The following is a 25,134-nucleotide window of genomic DNA, read 5'->3' as shown; positions in this document are numbered from 1 at the left end:
TGGCACTGCCCAGAGCCACACGCTGCAGGGGCTGGGACCCTGGAGGCTTCCCTGATCCTAACACCAGCTTCATCCAGTTGATGAGCATCCTGAAATTACAGAATATCCTCAGTTGGAAGGGATGCACAAGGACCATCAAATCCAGCTCCTGTCCCTGCACAAAAATCCCATCAGCATCATTCAGTTCCACCTCCAGTAAAGCCCTCCTGAAATCTTAGGTCAGGAAGGAAATTCATCCACTAATAAATGCAGGGATCTTTTTTTTTCTCCTTCTTTTAAGCAGATCCTGTGTCGACCTAACTGATAATACTCAATAATGTTCATGGAACTGCTTGAAATAAATGTGTGCTTCTGCGTGCATAGCCAGAAATGAGGAGGGAGAAAACATTGTTTGAGGCCTCAGTAGATACTAAGCTGCAGGCAGTCAAAACAATACACTAATTCAGCCATTTCAAATCTTTTGCAATCCTGAGAGTTAAAAGACAGAATTTTTAACAATTATGTGTTAACATTTCCTGATGAGGCTGATGTGATATTTAGGACTGAGCAGGAAAAATTTTAAAGTAATAAAATTACCATTTCTTGTAATCCCACTGCTTGATTATATGTCCAGTATGTCATTGGGAGAGATAAGTGCTGGAGCAAGAGCACCCAGGCATTCACCTCTCAAACAGAGAGAAAAAAAGACAATGATCCTCTGCTTCCAAATCACTGCCCATCAGGAGACTTCCATCTTCTCACTCTACTCAGCTGTTGTCAGGCAGCACACAATTAAAAAAAGACACAGAAAGAATGGAGAGGGTCCAGAGGAGGGTTGTGAGGATGTTCAAAGGATTAGAGAGCCTGCCTGATGAGGGAAGACTGAAAGTATTTTCTCCCTGGAAAGAGATGGCTCAGGGGACCCTCACAGAGTATTCCAGTGCTAAAAGAGCAGCCACAAGGAGGATGGAAGCTCTCTATTGACAAGGAGCCACAGGGAGAAGACAATGGGGCAAGAGGTAAAAGCTGCACAAACAGAGGCTTCATCATGATGCAAGAATTCCTTACAGTGGGGTCAGTCATTCACTGGAACAACCTCCCCAGGGATGTGGTGGAGTCCCCATCACCAAAGGTTTTCAGGATGTGATTGGACAGGATGCAAGAAAATCTCATCTGGTGCCCCTTTCCCACAAAGGTTGGAGCAGATCATCTTTCAAGGTCCCTTCCTGCCTGGGCTGTTCTTGGATTTGTTGGTTCAGTGATTCAGTTTGTCCATCAAGAGAGGTGTCAGAGAGGGACCTTCTCTGCCATTTGATCAGCCTTGGCAAGGACTGAAAGGTGGATAGGCAGGGAAGAGATGTAAAGGGTGTTTCGATTACCCAAGCACACCAGTCAGGTCCTCACCAGCCCTTGGCACACCTCAGCCTCATTGGGATTTTCCTGGGAGTGTGATCCAGAGCTTCATGGAGGTCAGCAGATGGATCAGACCACCCATGGCAGTGTCAGGGGACAGTCACAGCATGATCCTCTGACACTGAGCATTGCTTGGGAAATGAAGGATGCCCAGGCACCTCAGGAGAATCAGTCACAGGGCAGGAGAAGCCTCTCTAATGAACAGCAGTAATTACCTGCAGAGTAGAAAGCTGGGTCATTCATTAGCCTGCATGGTAATAATTTGCTGTAACTCATATTTCTGGAAGGAGTGGCTGAAGTGATCTGGGTTTGGATGCCCATTACCTTCTCCCCAAGCATTCTGCTGGAGAGGTGGAGGTCTGGCTGCTCCCCAGCCAGGGAAGTCACTGCCCCAAAGCCATCAGGGTTTGTGTCCCTGCAGCAAGGCTCTCTGGCACAGAGCTTCCTTCCTTCCTTCCCAGGCTCTGACAGCCTGTAATCATTTTATCTCTCTGGATTAATGGCACCAAGCAATAAACTCGCATCCTAATTATTGTAATTATTTCTTTCTTTGTCTGTCAGCCTCGGTAACGATGTTTTTACAGCTGATGGGATGGAGGGGAGGGGAGAAACGAAATATTGTCACAGTAAAGAAGAAAGAGCAATGAGCATACTCCTTTCCATTCACTTTTCTTAAGGTTTTAGAGCCCACTTGAGTTTTCTGTTCTCTCAGGTCCCAGAAATTAGCAGTGATTGTCCTAATGCTACAAAGTAGCAGCAATTTAGGATTAAATTCCTAATTATCTTAAGCATCTACCTGCCACTTTAGCCCCAGAGATGGCTGAATATCTCCAAAGTTCCCTGTTCAGGAGGACCCACTGTGTGCTCAGAACTATTTCTTCATGGCAGGAGCAGCTCAGTGCTTTGCTTAACCTCAGGCATGACTCACAAGCATTATGCCAATCTTATCTATGGGCATCGCATACAGAGGGAGCAGAAGTTGTTCTAATCAACATTTAAAATTCATACAGTCTTCTAGAGGGTGGAATTCAGCATCCATTTCTTCCTCACTGATGGGAAGGTACAGGATTGAGCTGGGCAGGAATTCTTTGCAGGGCTGTAGCCCAGGTTCCAGAGAACAAGGGCAGCACTTGCGCACTCGCTGTAACCCCAAATCCAGAGCATGGGCTGGGGAGGAGCCCAGACCCAGATCATTTTGAGAAGGTTTCCTTGGCTGCTCAGCTGCTCTATGGTGGCAGCAGCTCTGTCTCAGAGTAGCTCCTACCAAACATGCCACAGAACAAGATTTCACTGCAAGGAATGTGGGTGGCTAAGATGCGACACAAGAATTTGTAAAGCACCCACATCCCTGTTTAGAGACCTAACGTGAGATGCCTGAGGGAACACCAGCACTTAGGGCCAGGTTTCAGCTGAGCAGCACAGAGCCAGCAAGGAAGGGCTGGTGCCTGCTTGGCTCCTGCTCCTATGGCCACCTGTAGAGTCTTCCCTCTGGTAATGACTCCATGCAGAGGTATTTCATCACTCAATGAGGAGGGAGTGGTGAACCAGCCTTGTACATCAGTGGTGACTGAGGTCTGAGATCCTCTCTGCATTGGTGTGAGGTGCTGCCATCTACACCAGCATATCCACACCAGGAAATCAAAACTAAGGACATTCATGGACAGCAGACCTTGATCATCAGCACTGATGGAACCAGCCCCAGTCCCCGTGCTCCACACTAATACTTGTTTCAATTGCCTATTATTGATAGTTCTTCAGACAGATCTTTTTTGGGGCTCTTTTGGAGTTTTTTCATTTTTCCCACTTAACCCAACAAAACTGATCACCCATTTAATTTTTATTTTCTTTTTTTGCATCAAGCATTGCCTAGGAGTACTGTTTTAATTAGTAGTCAGCATTTCATTAGAGAACCAAGGCAGTAGAGGTGCTTTGTACCACAGTCCATCTCTGACATTAGACCTTCTTCCACATCCCAAAAAGCATATCCTAACCAAATAAGCTTCCATCTTCTTCAGCTTCACAATCCAGAAAAAAAAAAAAAAAAGTTAAACAAAACCAGCAACCACTGCCCAAGAGCCTCATCTCTCAACTCTCATTCTGCTCATTTCAACAGCCCCTCCACCACATTAGGAGCCTGGGGTGGAGCAATCCTTCCCCCTCCTCAGGCCACATTTTGCAATCTGAAATTCCCAGCCTGCCTAAAGGGTAACTTTTTCCTGTCCAGAGATGGGCTTTCCACCCCTCAGCAAATATCCTAAGCCCAAAACTGTTGTTTAATTGGCACATTTCTTTGATTTACTGGGTCAGCTGGTCTTGCCACCTCTGCTTCCTCCTGGGCATAGAGACTGAGCCTTGGCAGGAGTTCCTGCCAGGCAGTGCCTCTCTGCCACCAGCTCTGGCTCCTTTGGAGGTGAGCTCCTTCTCTTTCAAAGCCATCTTTCAGGATGTCACTTGCTTTACTCAAGTCCTTATTCTTCCCTGTTTCTCCCTGACGTTTGAAAAATAATTACCCGTGGTTCAGTAAGTTCATTAGCAAACTCCCTCAGGAGCCTGGGCTATGCATCATCCAGCCCTGCTGATTTGTGGATAGGCTCTAATCAAATGTTTCAAGTCTCCCTCTCCTTCCTCCTCCTTTCAGATTAACAGTTATTTTGACAAGATTCTCATTATTTCCTATTTCCTGGCGGTACCCAGGGACTAGGCTTATTTGAGTCCTCACTGTTGTCATTGTGAGTTTATTTTTAACCTCGGGCTCTGCTTCTCCACAAGGACAGCAGAGTCTTGTGTTCTTCAGAAGCACATGGCATTGTCGGTGCCATTTTAGTCTCAGTTCATCCTGTGTCTTCCAGCACTCTCTGGCTTTTGCCTTTATCACTTTTTATCTTTCCTCTCCCCAGTACTTCAAAATTACCCAGACAAAATTACTTTGTTTTTACCAAGACTAGAAGTTCACTAAACTTTTCTACATTGTTAGATCTAGGCCACCGTCTTGGTTGCAATTAGTTTCTCTTCTCTCCCTCTTGTTCTCCCTGCTATCCTTGCCAGGTTCATACTCTCCAAGTGTCCCTTTTCCTTCCTAACGCAATCATTCACCAGCTGCTCTCCAAACAGACCAGAAAAACCACTGCCAACCCCATCCAGATTAGAACATGTTTAAATCAACTTGGAAGGCAAATTTGGGCTTCCTGGCAGATAAAAAGCAGACAGTCTCAGTTTTGGGTTCCCCCCACACAGTGCGAAGGCGGCATGGAGCACATGGCAGGCCCTGCATTGGCTTTTCCTCCCCAGATGCTTCTGCCATGCTCTGACATTTCCAAACGCACACATGGGAGCCCAGCCCCATCTTCTTCAGCCCAAAGCAGTGTCCTGCTGTGTGCTCAAGAGGCCAAGGCACAAAGTGGAAGGAAGAGGAAGAGATGAGACCAAGGGACATTTTTTCTTTCAAATACCTTCCACACCTGTGCACCTTCCCTCTTACCAGGAGCCTATGGACCATGGGATTAGTCCAGCCCCTTTAATCCTGATTTACATGAGGTATCTGAAGTCAAACACTTTCACTTTAGGAAAGCAGTAAGGTCTTTTATCTTCTTTAGATGCCAACAAAGAGCTGCCCTGTCATTCCCTCAGCCACACAGCCCCAGCCATCAGATCTGTGTGCCCCAGATCTGCTTTCCCATGGACAACTCTGGGGTGCACAAGGACAAAGTCAGCAGGATCTCCAGGACCCCATGCCAGGACACAATCATGGAAGGGGCTGAAGAAACAGAACACACTTGAAGATTTTTACCCCTGATTTTGTAGCATTCATTAACAATTAAAGAAGTAACTTGAAGAAAGACTTTATTCCAGCTGAGGTGGTGGGAACCCCAAATTGTTTGGATTGGTTTTGCATGTGCAAAGTATTACAGGGACACAGCACCCTGCCACTTTTGCTGCAGATCCCAGGTGTGGGCTGGAGAAAGATCTTACTTGGAGTCTCATCTGTTGTTTACATTAGAGACAACAGTTACCTACCTGGCAGGAACACAAAAAGGATTAATTTTGGGGAGAGAAAAGGAGAGAGAAGAGAAGTGCCCACACAGTTTTATACAGATAAAAACAAAAGGTGCATTCATTGTTTACCCATTGTTATAAAAGACTGGGTTTGTTTTAAGCCTAAAAAGAAAATTGCTCAGTAAGACAACTAACTCTAACTTTTTTTCTTTTTTTGAAAAACACAGTGCTGTGGTTCTGGATGGAAAAATCTATGCTACTGGTGGGATTGTCAGCAGTGAAGGACCTGCCCTGGGAAACATGGAAGCCTATGACCCTAAAACAAACACTTGGACACTTCTACCAAATATGCCCTGCCCTGTTTTCCGACACGGCTGCGTAGCAATCAAGAAGTACATTCAGAGCGGCTGATGTTCCCCAGGAGTTGGGTGGAGAACTGTTTGTACCTGCTGAAAGCAGGCAAGAAGAATACTGTTACTTAAGGAACAAAAGCAGCAAAGCCAGCCAGTGAACATATTGCTCTAAAGTCTTGAATAGTGTCTACATTGAATGTAGAAAAATCATCCTCACCTTTTGGTGAACCAGGAGCAGAGAGCTCCGTGCTATGTAAGATATTGTAACTTAATAATGCAAGGGTGTCACTAGATGTTATAGTGGCACTTGTTCTGGACATCGGCTTTTGGTCAACCCAGGTGCAATAGAATTTCTCATATTTTTTAAGCTGGGGAAGAGAGGAAAAAAATAATCTGCATTTTACTTTAGAGCTCAAGCTTGATTCTTGAAATAACCATGCAGATTAGTTTTACTATTACACTTTAGGCATCAGTCTATTTGAAAGGTCAAAGTGTCCTTACCACTTTGATTCCTACATTTGTTTCTAATACATGCTTTTCAATACCAATGACTGAGAGAAATTTTGTGTGACAGATGGCTTATGTTGATGTCAGTCTTCCATCAGATCAAACAAATATTTCAGTTCTCTAGAGAAGAGCCCAAAAGCAGGGTGAGGTGGGGACTAGGGAGAAGAAGAATAGCCATTGGTAATAAATTCCATGTAAAATGATGAAAACAAAAGGTCTGTTGGGCTGGATGAGTTTCTGCTCCTGGTGATTCTCGTGTGGGCACATGTGGCTGTGCCCACGGTGGGGGGTGGGAGGCTTCTAAACCTTTTCCTCTGGGTTTCTGCTGATGCACTTGGCAGTGAATTCCCTCAGTGCAAAATGGAAACAGCTTGGATTCCAGAGGCATTCTCCTGATAAACCCACTCTTCACTTCTGGCTGGAATCACAGTAAAATGCACAGCATAGTGTGGGTTTGCCACGTGTTCCTCAAACACAGAAGATGCCTCCTGTGGCTGCGCACTCGGTTTTGGCTCTCAACCAAAATTCCTTACATCGGGATACACGCCACTATCTTTTATGTAAAGGCTGAGAAGTTTTTTATTTTACTTTATTTTTCAAGTTCCTTCCTTAGGTGTGGAAGCCTTATACTTCTTATTTACAGATTTTAAACACTTGAATTTAAAGCCCATGGTAGAAAAATGCATAGACTTAAGCCCAGTGTAAGAGACTTCAAATTATTACTATGTAGAGTTGTACCTATATGCACAGCACAGGGGTTATATTTTTATATATATTAAAATATTGTCTATCCAGAGAGCATTGTGATGTGGAAATTCTTTATAAATTTATACATAAAAGGAACAAATGGGAGATGGACTGGGTAACATAGAGGGGACAGGGGAAAGAATCTTAAAATTCAGCAGTAGAAAGTAACCCCAAGCTAAGGATTGTCTGGTTTCCTTCCAAGGAGAGGGAAAGAAGCTGCCATACTTGCCTTTGCAGACTCAAATCCCAAATGCCATACCAGTAATTCAAGGACAGTCCTGTACAGGGTGTGGGTGAGATCTTGCATTCAATATCTAGTTGAATTTCATACCAAATACAGTAGCCTTTTTATATGAAGGGAGGTCTGCCTACAGCTTTGGGGAATTCAATGCAGATGTTTAGCTAATCATCTTATTTTATTAATAACCATTTATAAAATAAAATTTAAAAAAAAAACAAAGACATTTGTATCTTGCAGTATTTAAAGAAAATGTGCTCGAGTCAGCTGAGTCAAGCTATAGGGTGACTCAAGCCTCTCATTTTGACAGTGAGGTTCCAGCCTTTGTTATGCAGTTGTTTTATTTATTCTTTAAAGAAAAATAATAAGCACAACAAAATTATATACTAGTATGTCATTTAAAGTATTTATGTCAAACAGGGTGCAAGTGTGAACCTAAAGATTGGAGCACAAGTTTCTAACTGCCTGGGGCAGGACTAATTTTAGTGTTGGTGTGTGTCTACCTCCAAAGGAGGTGCTACCTGTCAACAAGACTGAAACACATTCGACATTTTCAATTTAGCTTATTTCTTCATTTCTCACACTGGAACAAAACTGGCTATTTCTGTGAATAATATTAAAAACAGGGTTATCTGTAATGGTATTGTATATAGTTTATGTTTACTGTTAAGTTCTTGTTATATTATAATAAATATATTTATAGATCTAGATTCAGCAGCCAGATTGGATTAATTTTGTCGTGATTGATCAAGGAAAAACATTGCACAAATGGGGACTTCATATTTCAACCCAGCCAGGGATGAAAATGTATTCATTCCATCTAGTTTCTCTTGCAAATACAAAACTTTGCTGTTAATACTTAAACACTCAGAAGCTTCCAAAGTGCTTTCAATCTCATTTCAGAAAAAATCTCTTAGAAGTAATTTTAGATTTGATTCAGAAGGACTGATTTTTTGTTCATCTATTTTCCCAAATGTACTATTAAGTAAAGAACAGAAGGGCTCAAGATAGTTTAGGAAATGATCTTGAAGAAAACCCCTGATAAACAGCTTCTTTATTTTTTTAAATGAAAGCAAAAATTTGTGCTGCACTGCTGCTGCAATGTCTAAAAGATGAAAGCTGCATTTGCCCTATGGTCAAAATTCCTTCATATCCAGTGTGCGAGCTCTGTACCTCACTGGATGCATCGTTCAGAGAGCAATTCCATGCAACTGTTCATGGCTTCTTTGATGTTTCATTAGGGTGTCATCTGGTAGTTGTAAAACTGGATCTGGAACAAAGATGAGCCAAATATAACTAGTCTCAAATACCACCACAGTGGAACATTTCAGCCGGATCTGAGTAGGTAATTTCTGTTCTGCACATTAACAGAAAGAGCCTAACATTTATTGACATTGTCTCCAGTTCTTACAGAGTATTTAAGAACATGAACTGCAGTTTTGAAACATTTTAGTTTAGGCTTAGTGGCTGAGGTTGAACAGCCTGTGAAGATTACTAAAAGGTTTGCAATTCAATATTACAAAACCATGCTGCAATAATCCAGACCAAGTGGGGTGAGTTGCCAACCTCTCATCAAGGCTCTGCACGGATCTCTTACTCAGCACTAGTCAATAATACTTGGTAGGATGAACAAGACACAGACTATTTACTTTACTCGTATGTGGAAATTATTTTAGTACCCTTCTGGGAAGTTGGCTGAGTGCTTATGCCAAATGAATCATATGCACATATCTGCTCAGAGATTTATCTTCTTAAAAGCTTTAAGAAATTCAGGGGGACAGGCTGGCCCAACAGCCTCTTTGGCTCGCTGGTGTGACCCTCCCCTGGCCCACCTGGGAAGGACAGCGATCTCCAAAGGGGCTGCTCACTGTGTTCAGGTAATCACCCACCCCTGACAATTTACACAAATAATCATCCCCCTTCTCCCGTTGTTTCATCTAGTTGCAAACACACTGTACTAATAAAACCTCAGCAACCCCATCTTCTAATTAAGTGCAGGTAGGTGTTAAGGCTGAGCTTAGCACAGTGTAAGTGCAGCAGCTAATTAAGAGCGCTGGGTACACTCCAGCTTGCCCTTGGAGGGGTGCAGACAAAGCGAGCCAGCCCGAGCCCCACGTTCTGCAGCTGCAGGGATTAGCCAGGAGAGCAGCTGCTCCCACCCAGCTCCACCAGCACAGATCTGTTCAATCAGCAGAGATGGAACTGGCACAAGTGGCTCCAGGTACTCGACCACCCTCCCGGCTTCTCATGAAGGATTTGTCTGGGAAAAAGGGAACAGATCCCAAACCTTTTCTCTGCAGTTTCCAATGCAAGGGCATGGTCTCAGAACCACACTGCTACTCTGTCCCCACTGAATAAAGGTGACCTAGTGTAATGTAATATCAAATAAAACTACACACACCACATGCAGTCAGGACTTGGCAGGATACAACCTGTGCCAGGTCTGAAAGAAGACACTGACTGTATCTACTTGGACATTTTTAACTTGTCATGCTAATACAAGCTTTTTAAATTGGATGAGACCCTTAAGCTCACCCCTTAATGCCTTCTTTCCCATTTTAAGTCAGCTCAAAAACAGGAGCTGAAGCGTGCATTCAGCTGAGGTAGAGATGCCTGCACGTACAGAAGGCAGCACTAAGTTCCCATCATCAGTGAGTGCTCTGGGTTGATAACTTTAGACTGCAGAAAAGGCCAGAAAGAAAATGGTCCGGAGGAAAGCAGATGGATACATCCCAGGCATGGTGTTTCCATCACTCATTACATTGAGCTGGACAGCAATACCAGAGCAGAAACACCAGTTTTCCTCCAAAAAGCAAAGCTGTTTGAGGCATGATTAAACACTCACTGAGGTTAGGATTCATGATAGCAAGTGCTGACATTGTGGGCTCCTCAGCCGAGCTCTGGAAGCCTGAAAACAAAAACCAGAGTGGCAGACTACCGTGAAAAACAACTCTCCCTTTGCTGGTCACCAGTGTTTTTTCTTTTGATAACATACACTACTTTCAGGAAGTCCTGTTTAGCCAGCAGATTTCTCACAGAGTAATAAATTCCAATTTCCTTTATCTAAACAAATTCTACTTCAGTCGGCAGCAGCTTTACACACAGAATTAAGTGTTTTGGCTCAGTTACTACCTGGGAGAAGGAAGCTATAGTGGTGTCATCAAGCCATATCTGCTTCTGCGTTTTTCATTAGTGGTGGGCTGTACAATGAAGGTTTGAAAGGCTTCCTGCTTTTAATTTCATAATCTGCTGGTTTTGAGCAGTGTTCTTTCTTCCTTTGGAGTCATACATACCCCAGATCTTACACAGCAAGATTCATACTGGCAAAATGCAATATCAAACTTCTGCTGTGGTCCAGCATCAGTGACTTTTTCCTATGTTTTTGTGGCTAAAGAGCAGACACCTACCTAAGGTCACCTGTGACATTCCTAAAGAAGCATCTGCTTCTCACCTCATTAAAAACAATACATGTTAATAAAAAGTAGGTCTTGCAGATAAAAATGAGCCAATCCCTCTTCCACATCTTGGGAACTTCAGCAGTCTCTAATTTCTGATGCAATGTCCCTGTGCTGGTGGACAGCATCCAAATAAAGATCAGGGAATGGAACAGGGAAGGGGACAAACCAAATGTTCTTAAATGTATCCTAAGCCTGATGCTCCACCAGAATCACTGTCCTTCTACCACAGAAACAATAATCAGCTCTCACAAAGCAAGCCGACAATGCCAAACCCACTGGAATTTTGGTAGCTATTTCCATTAAAAGAGATAATCTTTTAGTAAGTTACATATTCTTGTGTCCAGTGAATGCAGTGTTCCATTACTTGTTACATCAATTTCAATTTTACCTATTTCAATTTAGGCCCAGCTTTTCTGCAAGTTCCCTGTTTATGTATTGGAACATTTCAGGCCGAGAAAGCTGAGGCTGTTGAGCCTGGAGAAGGCTACAAGATCACCAAACAGCAACATTCCAGTAACTGAAGGGATTCCCTAGAGGGAATCCAGAGAGGCACTCTTTGACAGGAACTGCTGAAAGAAGGGAGATTTAGATTAGATATTGGGAAGAAATTCTTTCCTGTGAGAGTGGTGAGACACTGGTACAGGATGTCCCAATTCCTGCAGTGTTCAAAGACAGGTTTGATAAGGCCTTGAGCAACCTGGTCTAGTGGGAGGTGTCCCTGCCCATGGCAGGGGACTGGGACCGATGATCTTTAAGGTCCCTTCCAATCCCTAACATTCCCTGATTCTATAATAAAAAAGTCACACATAGCCTTTCTGGGGAAATTAAGAGTGGAATTGTGGCAGCTTGGGAATGGCTCATATTTCTGTTTACTGCTTAGCAAGAGGTATCCCCTAGGGAGATCAACATGCAGACTGCTCACTACCTGGAGAGAATATGAGACTTTCCCAACTGGATAAGGGGTTTTTAATTCCAGAGGTAACCTAACACTCAACCATCTCCAGAAAGCCAAGAAGTCTCTGCCCTGCTGACATTCATTTTTAATAACATGGGGGTGTTTCAGAGAGTGCCAATAATGTGACAGTTATCAAAGGGCAAGTGAAATGACCGGGTAATTACAGGGCATTCACCTGACATCAAGCCCAAGTAAAAATGGAAAGATGATATCTAACTAAAGTGATCATGAATCAAATGGATAAGAAGAAATACAATGATTTTCTAGAAAATTGGCTGTATCACACAAAGCTGATCTCATTCTCTGACAGGATTACACATTTGATTGATAAGGTAATAGATTTTCAACAGCATGTGACAAAACACTTCAACTTCCTCATGGTACAGTATTCAGACAGCAAATATTAAATGGGCTAAGAAAAGGCAGATTAATTGAGGAATATCCAATCTACTCAAGTAATTCTCAATTTGGTACTGTCAGAGTGTTTCTAATGGGGGAATCCTCTTCTCCCAAAGTTCTTGAAGGAAAATGTTGACATAAATCACAAGTCACAGACCTGTGGAAAAGGAGATTAGCCAAGGGAAAGATAATGAGGCCTGAACAAGTCATACATATGGTGCTGGCTCCTCTGGCTGCCTGGGACCCATAAAACTTCTTTTCATAAAGCTAAGCAGGACGTCAGAGAGGTGGGAATGGGGAACAGTGACATTCAGGATGGAGAACTGCATCATGAAAAGCTGCAAGTCTGAGAAGAGTCAAACAACAAGTGTACCCAGCCCAATTTCATGGTATAAAAGGCCTAAATTGATCTTTAGATGTGCAAAAAGGGGGACAGGGAATAGGAATCAGTGATTTTTCCCTCTATAAATGGCACTGGTGGGACCTATGCTGGAATATCACATCAATTTATTCTGTGAACAAATGTTTTAGAAGATGTTGAAAAATTGACCTACTGCAGAATAAAGCCACAAAATTGACTTAAAGGCTGGAGAAAATGCAGTGAGAGCCATAAAAACCTTGTACTTCAGCAAAAAGAAGATGGAGAGGCTACTTGATCACAGTGCATTAGTGTCTTCATGGGGGGGAGAAACAGGTATGAATAGTCTAAAACACCAAGAGATGACAAGAAGCAGAGCTGGGAAGGTGAAGCTGGGCCAAAACAAACCAGGAATGAGGCACATGTTTCTACCCACAAGTTTTAACTACTCCATGAAAAGTTCAGAGAGCAGACTAAATGTACTCTGCATACTAAATGCCTTCCCCACAACACTGTTAAGCCATTCAGATGTCAGCAGGCCCTGGGCATGCAGGAGATTAAATCATACGTGCCACAGCATCCAATTCCACAAACCAGTGTTTTCTGCTGGCATTATTCCCTGTGAATAAACCCAAATTTTTGTTAACACATTCCTGAACATTTAAATCATCATTAGATGTCAGCTCATTTCCATTTCCACAGTTTATTCTCATGCATTGACAAGATTAACAGTGCAAAATTTATGCTCAGCTTGTGCTTTCGTGGCTGTCCTCTGAATCTTGTGAAAAGGAAGCTTTTTAAAAAAAAAGCTTTTTTCCTGATGGACAAGCTTTAGATCTTAGAGCAAGACTCTGAAGCAGCCTAGCCCCAGTATAAAGGTGAGACATTAATTTTATACCAGTTAAATCTCCAATGCTTTATGAAAATGTAGTCTTACATGCTTTTATTTACGATACTTCAAATGTCTACAGGACACAGTAATTTATCACTAAACTGATGTTAGCCACATTCAACATGCCACTCTCCATGTTACATTTCCTTTATCACACTAAACCTTTTGTAATGTCACAGAGAATACAGTGGGCATCACTTCAAAACTTATGTTGGAATTATGTTCATTAGAAACCTAAAACATACTAGCAATTTTCCTTTCCTATCACCAAAATCAGCTATCACTGTTCTTCCAAGCAGCCTCCACACAGAAGGGATTCTACAAGGTGTAACAAAGTCAGCAGGAGAATGCCAGATCTTTACAACAAAACTGTAGCTGGGGCTTTCACAAATAGGTTCTTAGCTAAAACATAATTTTCTTTTCCTTCTACAGCAGAAAGATTCCTTCTTAGAAAACTAATTGAGTCCAAATTTAATGTATTTTCTAGGATGAATCAATCCTCTATATTTTTTCACTCCCTTTGATGAATAAATACTTCAAAGGGAGTCCTCTTGAAACTTGACCTAAAGTCTTTCCTTCCTCCCAAGGCAGAGTCCCAAAGTAGACAGGTCATCTCCCACAAACTCCTACTTTGCTGTAGACACAGTTGAGCATCTCTGGATTATGGCACAAATCAGATTTTACACTGATGCAAAAGGGTTTTCTCATGTCCACAACAAAACCAGGATGACAAAATGGTGTGAGCACTCCCAGAGCCACCCAGGCCGAGGGACCTGCACATTTCTCACACATACTCTGCCAAAATCCAGATTGCTGGAGGACAGAAGCAAACCCAGCAAACCAGAGGAGTCCAGCACAGCAGAACCAACCCCACTTCATCTGTTGGCCAACACATCCTGGGGGCTGCATCACTGACATCCCAAATGTGGAGCATGAACAGCCCCTGCCCCCCCTCTGTAACTGGATGTGAGGAGCCTCTGAACCCAACTCCACATCACCTTTTGCACCTCAGCCTTGAAGGCAGCATTATTCCACATCAGCATTCCAGTCCAGGCAATCACAAGGCAAATGGCCAGGTTCACACTAACATTCCACCAGAAGTGATGAATCCATTTCAAATCTTAGCTGCTTATCATACTTTTAAAGGGAAAGGATTTTTCCTGATATAAAAGTAAGGCTTAGCATAGCGTAACTCAAATGCAATTCTAAAATAAATGGAATTTCACAGTAGTCAGAACCATCTACTGGCAGTGGGTTCAAATAAAATATACTTCCTATGCAAATGATCACACTGGAAAAAAAATAACTCACCTAGAAATGGAATGAGGCTGAATTAATTAGTGTTAAAGTTTATAATCCCTCATTTTTACATAATAGTTACATGACCACAAGTGAAGCATAAAAGGAGGCGGGGGAAAAAAAATGAAGTGTTTGGCTTCATTAATCAGTTCGTAAGTTTACTGATTTACCTTTCAGAATTTATTCACATGCAGTGCTGGCTTAAAACCCCATATATTACAAATCCAAATCCTACCCAAGATACAGAAGAAAAGGATCTCATTTTTAATTTATTTAAATAAATTACCTGAAGAGCTTAAGGAGGAAACAGAGAAGGTGCAGCGCTGCAAATTTAAGGAAATATGGGAAATTGGATTTCAAAACTACATTCAAGGCAGAAACTAACAGCAGAAGGAAGCAGCATTAAGCCATGAACACTTGACAAATATGAGTGTTGCACAAGCATCTACAAAGGCTTTAGGAACACCCACCCTAACTATTTCTTACTAAATCATGCTTTTCAAGTACCACTCCAAATTCACTAAGTATCTTTACAAGAATCCTTTTGTCAGCTCCCAAATATTTTGTCTCTTTCAATGGGTTATTTTTACAGCCACTGTCAGAAATGAGACCTCAAACTCTTCCCTGTTACCATGGCCATCCCCACCCCTGAAAGACAAAGAGACACACAAGACCTCAAACTCCACTTCCTTTATTCACATTGCAAACCCAAGCTGGTGCTGGAACCTGCAAGGTGAAAACACAGCAGCCCATGCTGAGCCCAGGCTCTCACCAATCAACTTCATTATTATACAACAGGTATTGTATTTCATATCTAATTGTGCTTTCAAAGCTGCATATAAAAGTGGAATTGGAGTCAGACATGAAGTTACTACTACCCAATTCCTCACCTACTCTTTTGCCCAGGAGCTCTACAGTTTAAGGTACACAGAAAGGAAAAGAGGGAAATGTCCAGGGGTGTTCTGTGTCCTATAACTCAAGAGTTCACCTATCAAAAAACAAAAACCAAACAAGCCAAAGCTGTAAGAACAACTTTGCTAAATATAATAAATAGAAAGGAAATAGTCTTTCCTTTAAAAAAACCCTCTAATTAGAAGCCATTTCTCTAATGGACAAACACTGAAAGCAGAAGTTGGACCAAACTGCTCAAAATAATTGAACAGCAAGATCCCAAAGTGTCACATCTAAACTGCAAAACCAAGGAGGTCTAGTAAGGAAAAGACTGTTTCCAGCCATTTCTTTTAAATACATTTTTGAAGGAGCTAAAGCTGTGTTTTCTTGTCATCTTTATTCAAGTATTTCACAGCAGTTATATTACAAATTACAGTAAAATGTTCAAAATTTCCAGAAGTTCAAAAAAATTAAATAACTTACTTCAAACTAATGTAAAATGAAGTCAAAATGCAAAACATCAATTTAAACACAATTCTGAATAAAACTATAGAATCCAAAATATACCATAGCTGATGAAGGAAGTCTACTTAATCCACAAAGTAGACACACATTAATGAAACCAAACAGGACATCCTCATGTCTAAATAACCCAATGTACAAGATACAAAAGATGCAAGTACAAGCCCAAATTCAAGCTTATGGTGTGATTACAAAATAAAACAAAAACAAAATAAAAGACTATCAGCTGCAGGACCTGCCATTCATGACACTGAAGGTAAAACCAGCGCTGACTCACCAACTTAATTAAAAAAAAAAAAAAAGGAAAAGATATTACAAAACCCAGTAACCCTATAAATACATTGGCATATGAGGAAATCAAGTAACAATACAGAGGACACAAAACAAAACAAAACAAAACAAAACAAAATAATCACAGGTGAGATTCAAGCTTGCAAATACAATTAACTCCAGAGTCATCACCCAAGAGCAACTCTATCACTCCAAAACAGCCCCCCCAGCCCCCAGGGAAACCTCCTCCTCCTCCTCCTCCTCCTCCTCCTTATGGCTGGCCACATTCCATAGAGTCCAGGACAAGGACTCACACAGGAGTTTATTTGCAATTTTCACAAGAAACAAGGAAGAGAGGTCAATTTGTACAAACTCTTGCCAGTGCTATGTGGCAAAAAAATTAAAAACATACAAAGAGTAAACAAGTTTAGACCACATGGATAGATTAACAGCTGTTTTAACTCTATAACCACCAGACATCTGTAAAGGAAAACAAAAACTGAAGTGTGGTTATTTGGGCTAAGAAGGCGAGTATATCATTTTAGGTAAGCTGTCCACTAGAACATCTGATATTAGCTACGTTTCTCTAAAACAACATGGCAGCTCCTCAATCAGTAAAGTTGCCTCTTAATGATTTTTCCCAATCAACAACTGACAGTAAAAATTTTCCTTTAGAAACCTGACCTTTTAGAACCTTTTTTAATGCTAGGCATTAGCTTAAACTTGCTTTTTACACTCACTGGTGACTAAAATTCTCAACTGTTTTAGTTTATATAAATTTATTATCTTCTTAAAAATGAATGCAGTTTTATCTTCCACAAGTGCTGCTGTTACTTGAACAAAAACTTCTTTGAGTAAGTGAAACTGGAATAAATATTTTTAAAAAATTCTGCAGCAAGAACCTGAGACTTGCAAAAAACCCTTTTATCAGAAACTTGCTACAAAAAATCTGCTACATTTCATTTAATCAAATCTTAAAGTTTGTAACAATTTCCATCAAAATACAAAATGCTATTAATGTACCAGACACATAAATATCTCAAATAGGTATGATGCTAATAAATACTAAATGAAACATGGAAAAAAATCCCATAATCAAATCTGAGATCAAAGAATCTCATTTAAAATGTGTTTTCTGCTTGTTTTTGTTGTTTTTAATCGCACTTTCCCACCTAAAAAATACAGTGTTTCTGCATGGGTTGCATTTCGGTGTAACTAGACGTACATGAATGCTTAAAATCTTTTCCTGCTATTACCTATGAAAAAAAACAGTGGCATTCAGGGGTGAAAAAAATCTAAGATAGGCTGATGTTTAACCACAATGGACAAAGCACTTTGGATTACTGCAGTAGCCCAAGGCCCATGTTTTCTCTCTCTGCAGCACTACCCTGGGATGAGCTGGAGAGGTGGAGATGAGTCCCTAAGCCTGGGTTTGTACAGGGAGCAGCAGCGTGATTACAGTCCTCCATAAACACTGTTGGTAACTAAAATACAAAAAGCTGAGGTAGCTCAGGATCTCTGCAGTAGTCTGTTTTGTCTATTAAAAACTAACCACACTGCGTTGCATATTTCTGCACAGACACTTCTGCAGCTACGTAGGGACAGCCACGATGAACGGTACAGGATGGGAACACCACCAGCCAACTGCTCTAGAACACTTCCCACGTGGGTGTGAAATAAACCAGCCCAGGTAATGTTCTAAATGTGATAAAACATAAAAACTGCCTAGACTGCTCTCTCCAGCTGCCAGAAAGGAAAGGTGTTGAACCACACAATTCAGACCCAGAGAACTCTTAGCACAGATGGATTCAAAAGGCTCTCTTCCAATCCTCCCCACAGTAACAATGCTTTGCACAGAACGACTTGTGTAACCTAGGAGAAGTTTTTATTTTCAGCTGAAGTTGGGCTCCAGGACTTTGACCAACTATAGTGTCTTCTTGCCTGCATTGCACAGTCCAAGCAATATTACAAACACAGACCTTCCCAAAAAAACCTGCCAGTATTAACCTTGCTTTCCTCAGAGAACTCACACTGGAAAACAAGGACACGGTGGGAAAATGCTTCATTTTTAGCAACACAGAAGAGTTTCACTGTGTAGTTTGTTTCTAAAACAAAATATATACCAATGAAAAAGGAATTTCACCATTTTGGTAAAGTATGTGGCTTTTTCAGTGTGTCTTAGTTTAGTTCTGTAGAGTAAGACAGGCATTACAGAACCATAATACTGGCTGCCATCCAATGAAGAGAATACAATTCATCCTTTTGGAGATCTTCATTCTGCAGACAGCTTTCTAACATTGCCATTTGCTATAATCCAAACAAATTGCTTAGCCTTATCTTTCTCAATTGACTAAAAGGCACATTAAAGGCAGTTCTAGAGAGCCTCATCTTCAAATTACTGTACATCCAGTTACTCAAGATTCCTACCACAATGCATCACTGCCTTCTTTAGGACAGATTTTTTTTGTCCATAACCCCAGAGAAGAGAAAAAATTGGAAAAAAAAATAAAAAAAGGTTGCCTGTTTAAAAATATTCAACTTAGATCTGCTCTTTCCAGTCCTCTTGTATGTGTTGGTCTTCACTTTGCCTGAAGTTTCCCCATAGATAATGCATGTAGAGTGAACAAGAGCAGGAATGAGAACAGTTTCTGTAGCACCAAAAATCTCCAAGCTGTGGCATTGTATTCTTTATTTATATCAGATACAACTATATGAAGTTCCGTTTGGTTCTTGTAGGCTGGTTGGTTTCAGGTACCTGAGACAATAGCACCAAATTCAACAGAAACAAAAAGAGAGAGCACTTAAGACCAAGGCTCTGCACATACTTGGTGCAAATGGAAACTGAATGGCTCAGAGGACTGCTCTCCCATGAGCAGTTTGAGAGGATAAACCCACCCATCTTGAGGAGTTCACAGGAATGTTTCAAACACATGAACTGTTCTTTCCATCTCCTGCAAGAGACACAGACCATTAACTATTCATAAATATAGAGAGACAGGAATAGAGTTACTTTATGTAATAATACTTACTGTGATACTTTTTTTAATCTGAACAAATAAATATATGAAAACAGGCACTTCTGTTTATTAGCTGCTATCTGCTAGCAAAACACGATAAAAGAGGGAACTAATTAGAGAAGCATTAATGCAGAAAAGCCCTCTGCAATGACAGTCCATGAGAAAAATCAAGACTTATTAGGGTCACTTATATAATTAATGTGCTCAATATATATTAGGAAAGCATTGCAGTGGCACACTGCATGAGTTCAAGTCTTACTGCACACTTCTGCAACTGGTGACCCAGCTGTAACCACAAGTCTGCACAGTTTGGATAATCTAAGTAAAGATTGGTCTCTACACACTCCTGCTGGACAAATGCCTTTTTAATCTACCTAACATCTTGCTCAGACTTTCAACACATTTTTAGGTGAAGACAGCAGGGAATAGCATGAAAACAGATTGAAAAGTATTCTGTAGGAACTCTACAAAACCCCCCACTATGGCTTTTCCAGGTTTTGTTGTAAATTATTAATGGAGAAAAATACTTAGTGCTCAGTGATCCAACTGGAAAGTACCAATTGTTGTCCTTTTCTCAGCAGGGCTGGTTATCAGTTGAATCAGCAAGCCAATCCAAACCCTCTGCAGTTACAGCAGTGGTGATGGAGAGAATGCACACCCAGAGCTGGCACCAGCCTGTGCCAATGGTGAAATGACCAATTTGCTGCTGATGTACAGGAGGCCTTGGAGGGCAAACACTTCAGTGACAAAGGATGATGGCAAGGCAGACACCTGGCTTCCACCATGCTGCACTGACCTTCCTAAGGCTGCACTTACTGATCAAGAGAGAGTGTTCACATTTCTAAGGTCTTGTATGAAAGTCAGAATCTGCAACTGCATGGAACAGAGGGGGGTAAGTTAGTTTTGGCCTAGTTACACCAACGCAATTAAGGGCAGCAGCAGCAATGCCAGGTCAGGGTGCCTATGAAATCACCACTTTACATCCATTGTTAGTCATGCCACAAACATGGAAACTGCTTCCACTCAATTTTACTCTGCTATCATGTCCTTTTTATACTGCTGTATTCTCTCCTCTTTTTCCTCCCCTCTTCTAGGTTAAATTCTTAATCCTCTTCTGCAGAAAGCGTTCTTAGAAACAACTGCCAGTTTCTAAGTTACCACACTAAGCTTTTTCCTTTTTATAGATACCTTCTTCAAAGTCTATTAAAGGCTTTTGCCTGCTAGTAGAACAATAAATTGACAGATTAACAGTTTCTGAAAAGCCTATCTCACAATATTCAGATAAAGAATAAAAGAAGCTGTACAACATTACCTCTATAAGTTGTGATTTGTCATAGTCTCTACGATGTCTGTAGATGCATTGACTGAGGAGTGAATACAATCTCTCAAGTTGGTCAACAGTCAGGTTGTCACTTTTCTTAACCACCAAATCAAGCAGTTTCTGTTGGAACAACAAAAGGTGAAGTTAAGAGGGTTTCTAGAATAATTCTTTATTTTTTTTAAGGACAAATAAGAAATACAATGTGTTTCTGAAGCCCTCCTTCAAAGGGATACATACAAATGAAATGAACCACACCTGGGTATCAGCAAGGCCACTGCTTCAATGTTTATACAAAAAGGACTTGATGTCTCCTTTTACTTCTCTGCTTATACCCACAGTTTTCTTCTTGTCTTAGGATTCTTTTACTCAGTATAGCTGGGGCAATATAGTTTGGTCTTATGGAATGCTATCGCATCCTATTTCATCTTGGTTGGTCATCGTAACAAAGCAAAAACTAAAACTGTTTTGATGGCCAAGGCAGACATTTTTAAGCACTTATACAAGCACTTATACTGGCAGGGAAAAAAAAGTACCACCACAGGAAAACATTTGGTCTTCCACAAATGTTGTTAAACAGAACAAAAAAAAAAAAGAGAAGGAGGACCCAACATATGCAAAATTTCTCATAACAAAGCTGAAAGTATTTTACATAGTAGCAAAGAGTGACATTTAAGATTATTTTTTCTCCTGTCATAACAATTCTGTGGTTTCTGAAGAGATCATCATCTGTATTCCACAGAAAATGGGATCTAAATTTCATGGGTCACAGTAGGTGAAGCTACTTTTTACAACAGAAGACAGCAAATTTTGTTGTAACTTTAACTGAAAAAAGCCTTGAAGCTTAAAGAAAACTAACTAGCAGTTTATAATGCCAAAACATCCACACAAATTTCCATTTGCTTTCCAATCCACTGAATTTTCTCTACCAAGTATACCTTGGTATACACAGGAAAAGATGATATTAACTCCCAATTACCAGGCACCCAGCAGTTTCTTGGTACTTTGCACGGCCAATTAACACATGTGAGTACCTGCAAAAATGGGCAATTAAAAGAGTGGACTGCAAGGAATCCAGTGTCATTAATGGATTATAAGGGTAGTAATGATGGGGCAGTAAGAATTCAGTAGTTTTATTAGCCTTTCATCCAAAAAACACTGATTGACAAATCATTTCCAGAAGCCACTCTGATCATAATACTTGTTTGCAGTCAAAACTAAAGGAAATGGTGCTTCAGAACACAGAAAGGAAGCTTTTTCAATGGAGTCTGTTAATAGTTCAATTTATTTTTTCAGTTCTGTTACCTTTAGTCTGTCATGGTCAACAACCACAGACGGTACGGGATCTGAAGGTTCCTCTGGAACCTGCTCCAAACTTGTGGGCTTTGACTGCTCCACAGCAACTTTTCGTGTTTTCTTGCTTTTGAACAAACCTGTAATTTGAAAAACAATTATCAGCACTGTCACTCCCACAAAATACAGCCTATTTCTTCACTTCAGTTGGATTTTGCTTGTTTAGTTTGTTGGGTTGTTTGGAATCAAGCAAGACTTTAGCAGTGCACATTATTCATCAGCTTTGCCAATTCTAATGCTTACAGGTGCACAAACCCACAGTTCAGAAGGCACACACAAAATGGCAATCCTTAAAACCCAATTCCAAAGTGCCAACTTTGAAGGAAAACTGAATCCCACGACGAGTTTTCTCATCGTATCCCTCTATTCAACAACAACAAATTAAACAGCTTCAAAGACAAGTTCACACACTAAGCAAATGCTGAAATTCTTTCTGCTCAAATGAAACAAATCTTCATTTTTCTCTCTAAAGCATCCCACGTCCTCATCACCACAGTATTCCAACATCTGCTCTATTCCAAAACTCATGCTTTTGTTACACATTTCTGTTTTCTTCCACCTTTGTATTCAACCTATTGACCAAAATATTTTCTTATCTCCTTATATTCTCCCTACATTCATTCACTATTTTTCTCCTCAACTATTTAAAACACCTTTTCTTCTGAGGACCCCTGCTATCATAACCATCCTAAAGCATACAAAATTCACCCACCAAATTCAGAAATGTAAAGGCTCTTAACGCATCATGCTCTTCTTGTGATATTCCTAGGACCTTTCTTGTATTAGTCTCCTTACCCTCAGAGAAAATGTGTATGTACAAACACAGCCAACATGTACACAGTAATCTTCTCATAATTCAGATCTCTCATTAAAGCTCATTTACTTTGTAAATCTCAGCACTAACTTTTGAAGTAAAGATTCCATTCTTTTAGATAATTCTGAAAGCTCATTAAAAAGGCAATCATGCACACGGCTTCTATTTCTGTTCCCTGAGGAAACTCTCTCTCTTGTCTTCAAAGGACATGGCCCCTTCTTTTATACACCACCAGGATTTTTCTTCTCCTTCTCTTATCATTTTCCTGCACGGTTATTGTGTTCACTGTGACTCCAAAGCCAGATACCTTCTCCAACAGATGAACAACAATGTGGCTTTTGTGATGAGTTAAACTGCTTCAACTTTTGCTACGCACAGTTTTTTAAAAGAATGCATTCTTTATTTCTATGCTTTTTTATCCACTGTAAATTATATTGTTATCATATTCTCTAACAAAACAAGTCAATATCTATCACGTAGATCAAAATAGAAATCAGACAGAATATACAGACCAAAATATGTATTGTATTTATTGCTATTTATAATATTTTTAAATACTTAATTATTGTTTTAATATTATCTCAGTATTTCCTACAAAGCTGACAAATATGAACAGAGTAGTGTTAGTGCGGGGAAACAATTTCTTGCCTAGGACAAAAATATAGCAAGTCAAAATTGCACTTCTAATTTTTATATGTGAAATTAAATGCTATAAGCATACCAAGAGTTCAAATAAATAGTCAGCAATTAATAAAATATTACTATATAATAATTGTAACATATTAGAGTGAAAAATACACACATTAACTTGGACACTGAGATAAAGACAGAAACATGGAAAACAAGCTATACCTTCTTTATCTGCTTCAGCATCTTTAGTTTCAATGTCTATGCTCTGTAGTGTTTTCTCATTATTGCTGCAATGTGGTAACTCAGCTTTCACCAGATCAGTTCCTTGATTTTCACTGGAAGCTTCCATTTTCTCCTTTGACTGATCTTCAGATAAAGATTTTTGCTTGTTACTAGACCAATCACTGTTGTCACAGGGTGAAACAGCATCAAGTGATTCTACTTTACCATTATGACAGGCTGGAACAGGTACACCTTCAGAGCCGTGTACAGATGTCTCTCCATTCACACAGTCCCCTTTCAATGTAGAGTCCTTCTTCAATTCCTTTTCAGCACCCAGGGTAATACTGTCAGTTATTAACAGTGATTCATTTGAGCTCTCCTCTTCTGTGGATGCAAAATTGTTTTCCTTTCCTGATGTCCCATTGTTAAGCCTCTGCTCTGCATCTATATCCATAATATCACAAGAGGATTCGTCATTTGTCATAGAGAGGTCTCCTGTTTCCTCTCCATTCTCCTCAATGCAGTCAGTGCTAATCTCTAGCTCTCCATTTTCCAATAATTTATTGTCCTCACCGTGATTTTCATCATCAGCAAATTTTGCATCATCTTCATCTTTCTTTAAATTATTCACTTTCCTCTTCTTAATAATGCCTTTGCCCCACTGGGAGCGCCGTCTTGATTTTCTCCTTATTCGAACTGAAAACAAAAACACCAACAAACACTTTTAGATGCACAGGTACCCCTCAGTACAGAGACCAGCATATAAGAATATGGTGTTGTGTGAGGCAATCAAGTATCGTCACTCTTCAAGGAAAAATAAGGTGTCTGTTGATATGAATGTGAGCAAATTAGAGGAAACAAGGCATTTTAGAAGTATAAGGAGTGGACACGCAGTCATCCACTCAATTCCTAAACTATGGAAACAAGAAATTCCTACTTAAAACAGCTAAGCAATGGTGTAGTCATTTGGGTAGCTCATTTGGGTAAATGAGGACTCAAAGACAGTTATTCTCATTTTCCCTTTTTAGCTCCTCAGTGATTTGAAGTGATTATACAATAAAACAAATTAAAGTGCAATCCATGGATTCATAGAATAATTCAGGTTGGAAGGAACATGAGGAAGCTTCTAATTCAAACTATTACTCCAACCAGAGTCAGCTGTGAGGGCCATATTGTGCTACTCAACTTCACGCAATATAGGCATGCTATTCCCTTTTTTTCATTATTTCACCATGAAATTTTACTTTTTCTTATTTCTTAGTTTTATTTTCTGTGCCTTTGAAAAATTACATAATAAACTATTTTTCAGAAAGGTCACTTTATTTTATTAACCTATCTGCAGTGAGATACAACTAAGGTACTGATCTGAAGGCTTTGGGGCACATTTGTAATTTGATGAGCAAATGCAGAAGGAAGACCATTCCAACCTAATGCTATTGTCAATATCCTTTTCAAAAGCACTAACTAGACACAGCTCAGAATACCAAGGAAGACACTGAGACAAAG

General features: G+C 40.4%; 2 protein-coding genes across 3 annotated transcripts in view; one reads left to right on the top strand and one right to left on the bottom strand.

Annotated features, from left to right (window-relative positions):
- The window catches only part of KLHL29 (kelch like family member 29), a 389,461-nt gene extending 381,521 nt beyond the window's left edge, over positions 1 to 7,940 (top strand). For both annotated transcript variants that reach the window (XM_066547162.1, XM_066547161.1), the window contains one exon: positions 5,613 to 7,940. In XM_066547162.1, coding sequence (XP_066403259.1) covers positions 5,613 to 5,796 — 184 coding nt within the window. In that variant the 3' untranslated portion in view covers positions 5,797 to 7,940. The remainder of the gene's footprint in view (positions 1 to 5,612) is intronic.
- A 10,197-nt stretch (positions 7,941 to 18,137) lies between these two features.
- Positions 18,138 to 25,134, bottom strand: part of ATAD2B (ATPase family AAA domain containing 2B) — a 71,934-nt gene continuing 64,937 nt past the window's right edge. Inside the window, exons 25-28 of the mRNA XM_066547160.1 lie at positions 23,629 to 24,324; positions 21,915 to 22,042; positions 20,604 to 20,732; positions 18,138 to 19,225 (exon numbers count right to left, since the gene is read on the bottom strand). Of these exons, the coding sequence (XP_066403257.1) occupies positions 19,184 to 19,225; positions 20,604 to 20,732; positions 21,915 to 22,042; positions 23,629 to 24,324 (995 nt within the window). The 3' untranslated portion in view covers positions 18,138 to 19,183. The remainder of the gene's footprint in view (positions 19,226 to 20,603; positions 20,733 to 21,914; positions 22,043 to 23,628; positions 24,325 to 25,134) is intronic.

Source organism: Molothrus aeneus, chromosome 3 (assembly GCF_037042795.1).
Source record: "Molothrus aeneus isolate 106 chromosome 3, BPBGC_Maene_1.0, whole genome shotgun sequence".
In the NCBI taxonomy this organism is placed as follows: Eukaryota; Metazoa; Chordata; class Aves; order Passeriformes; family Icteridae; genus Molothrus; species Molothrus aeneus.
The sequence above is the reverse complement of the archived record's forward strand: the minus strand, read 5'-3'. Positions and strand labels throughout refer to the sequence as shown.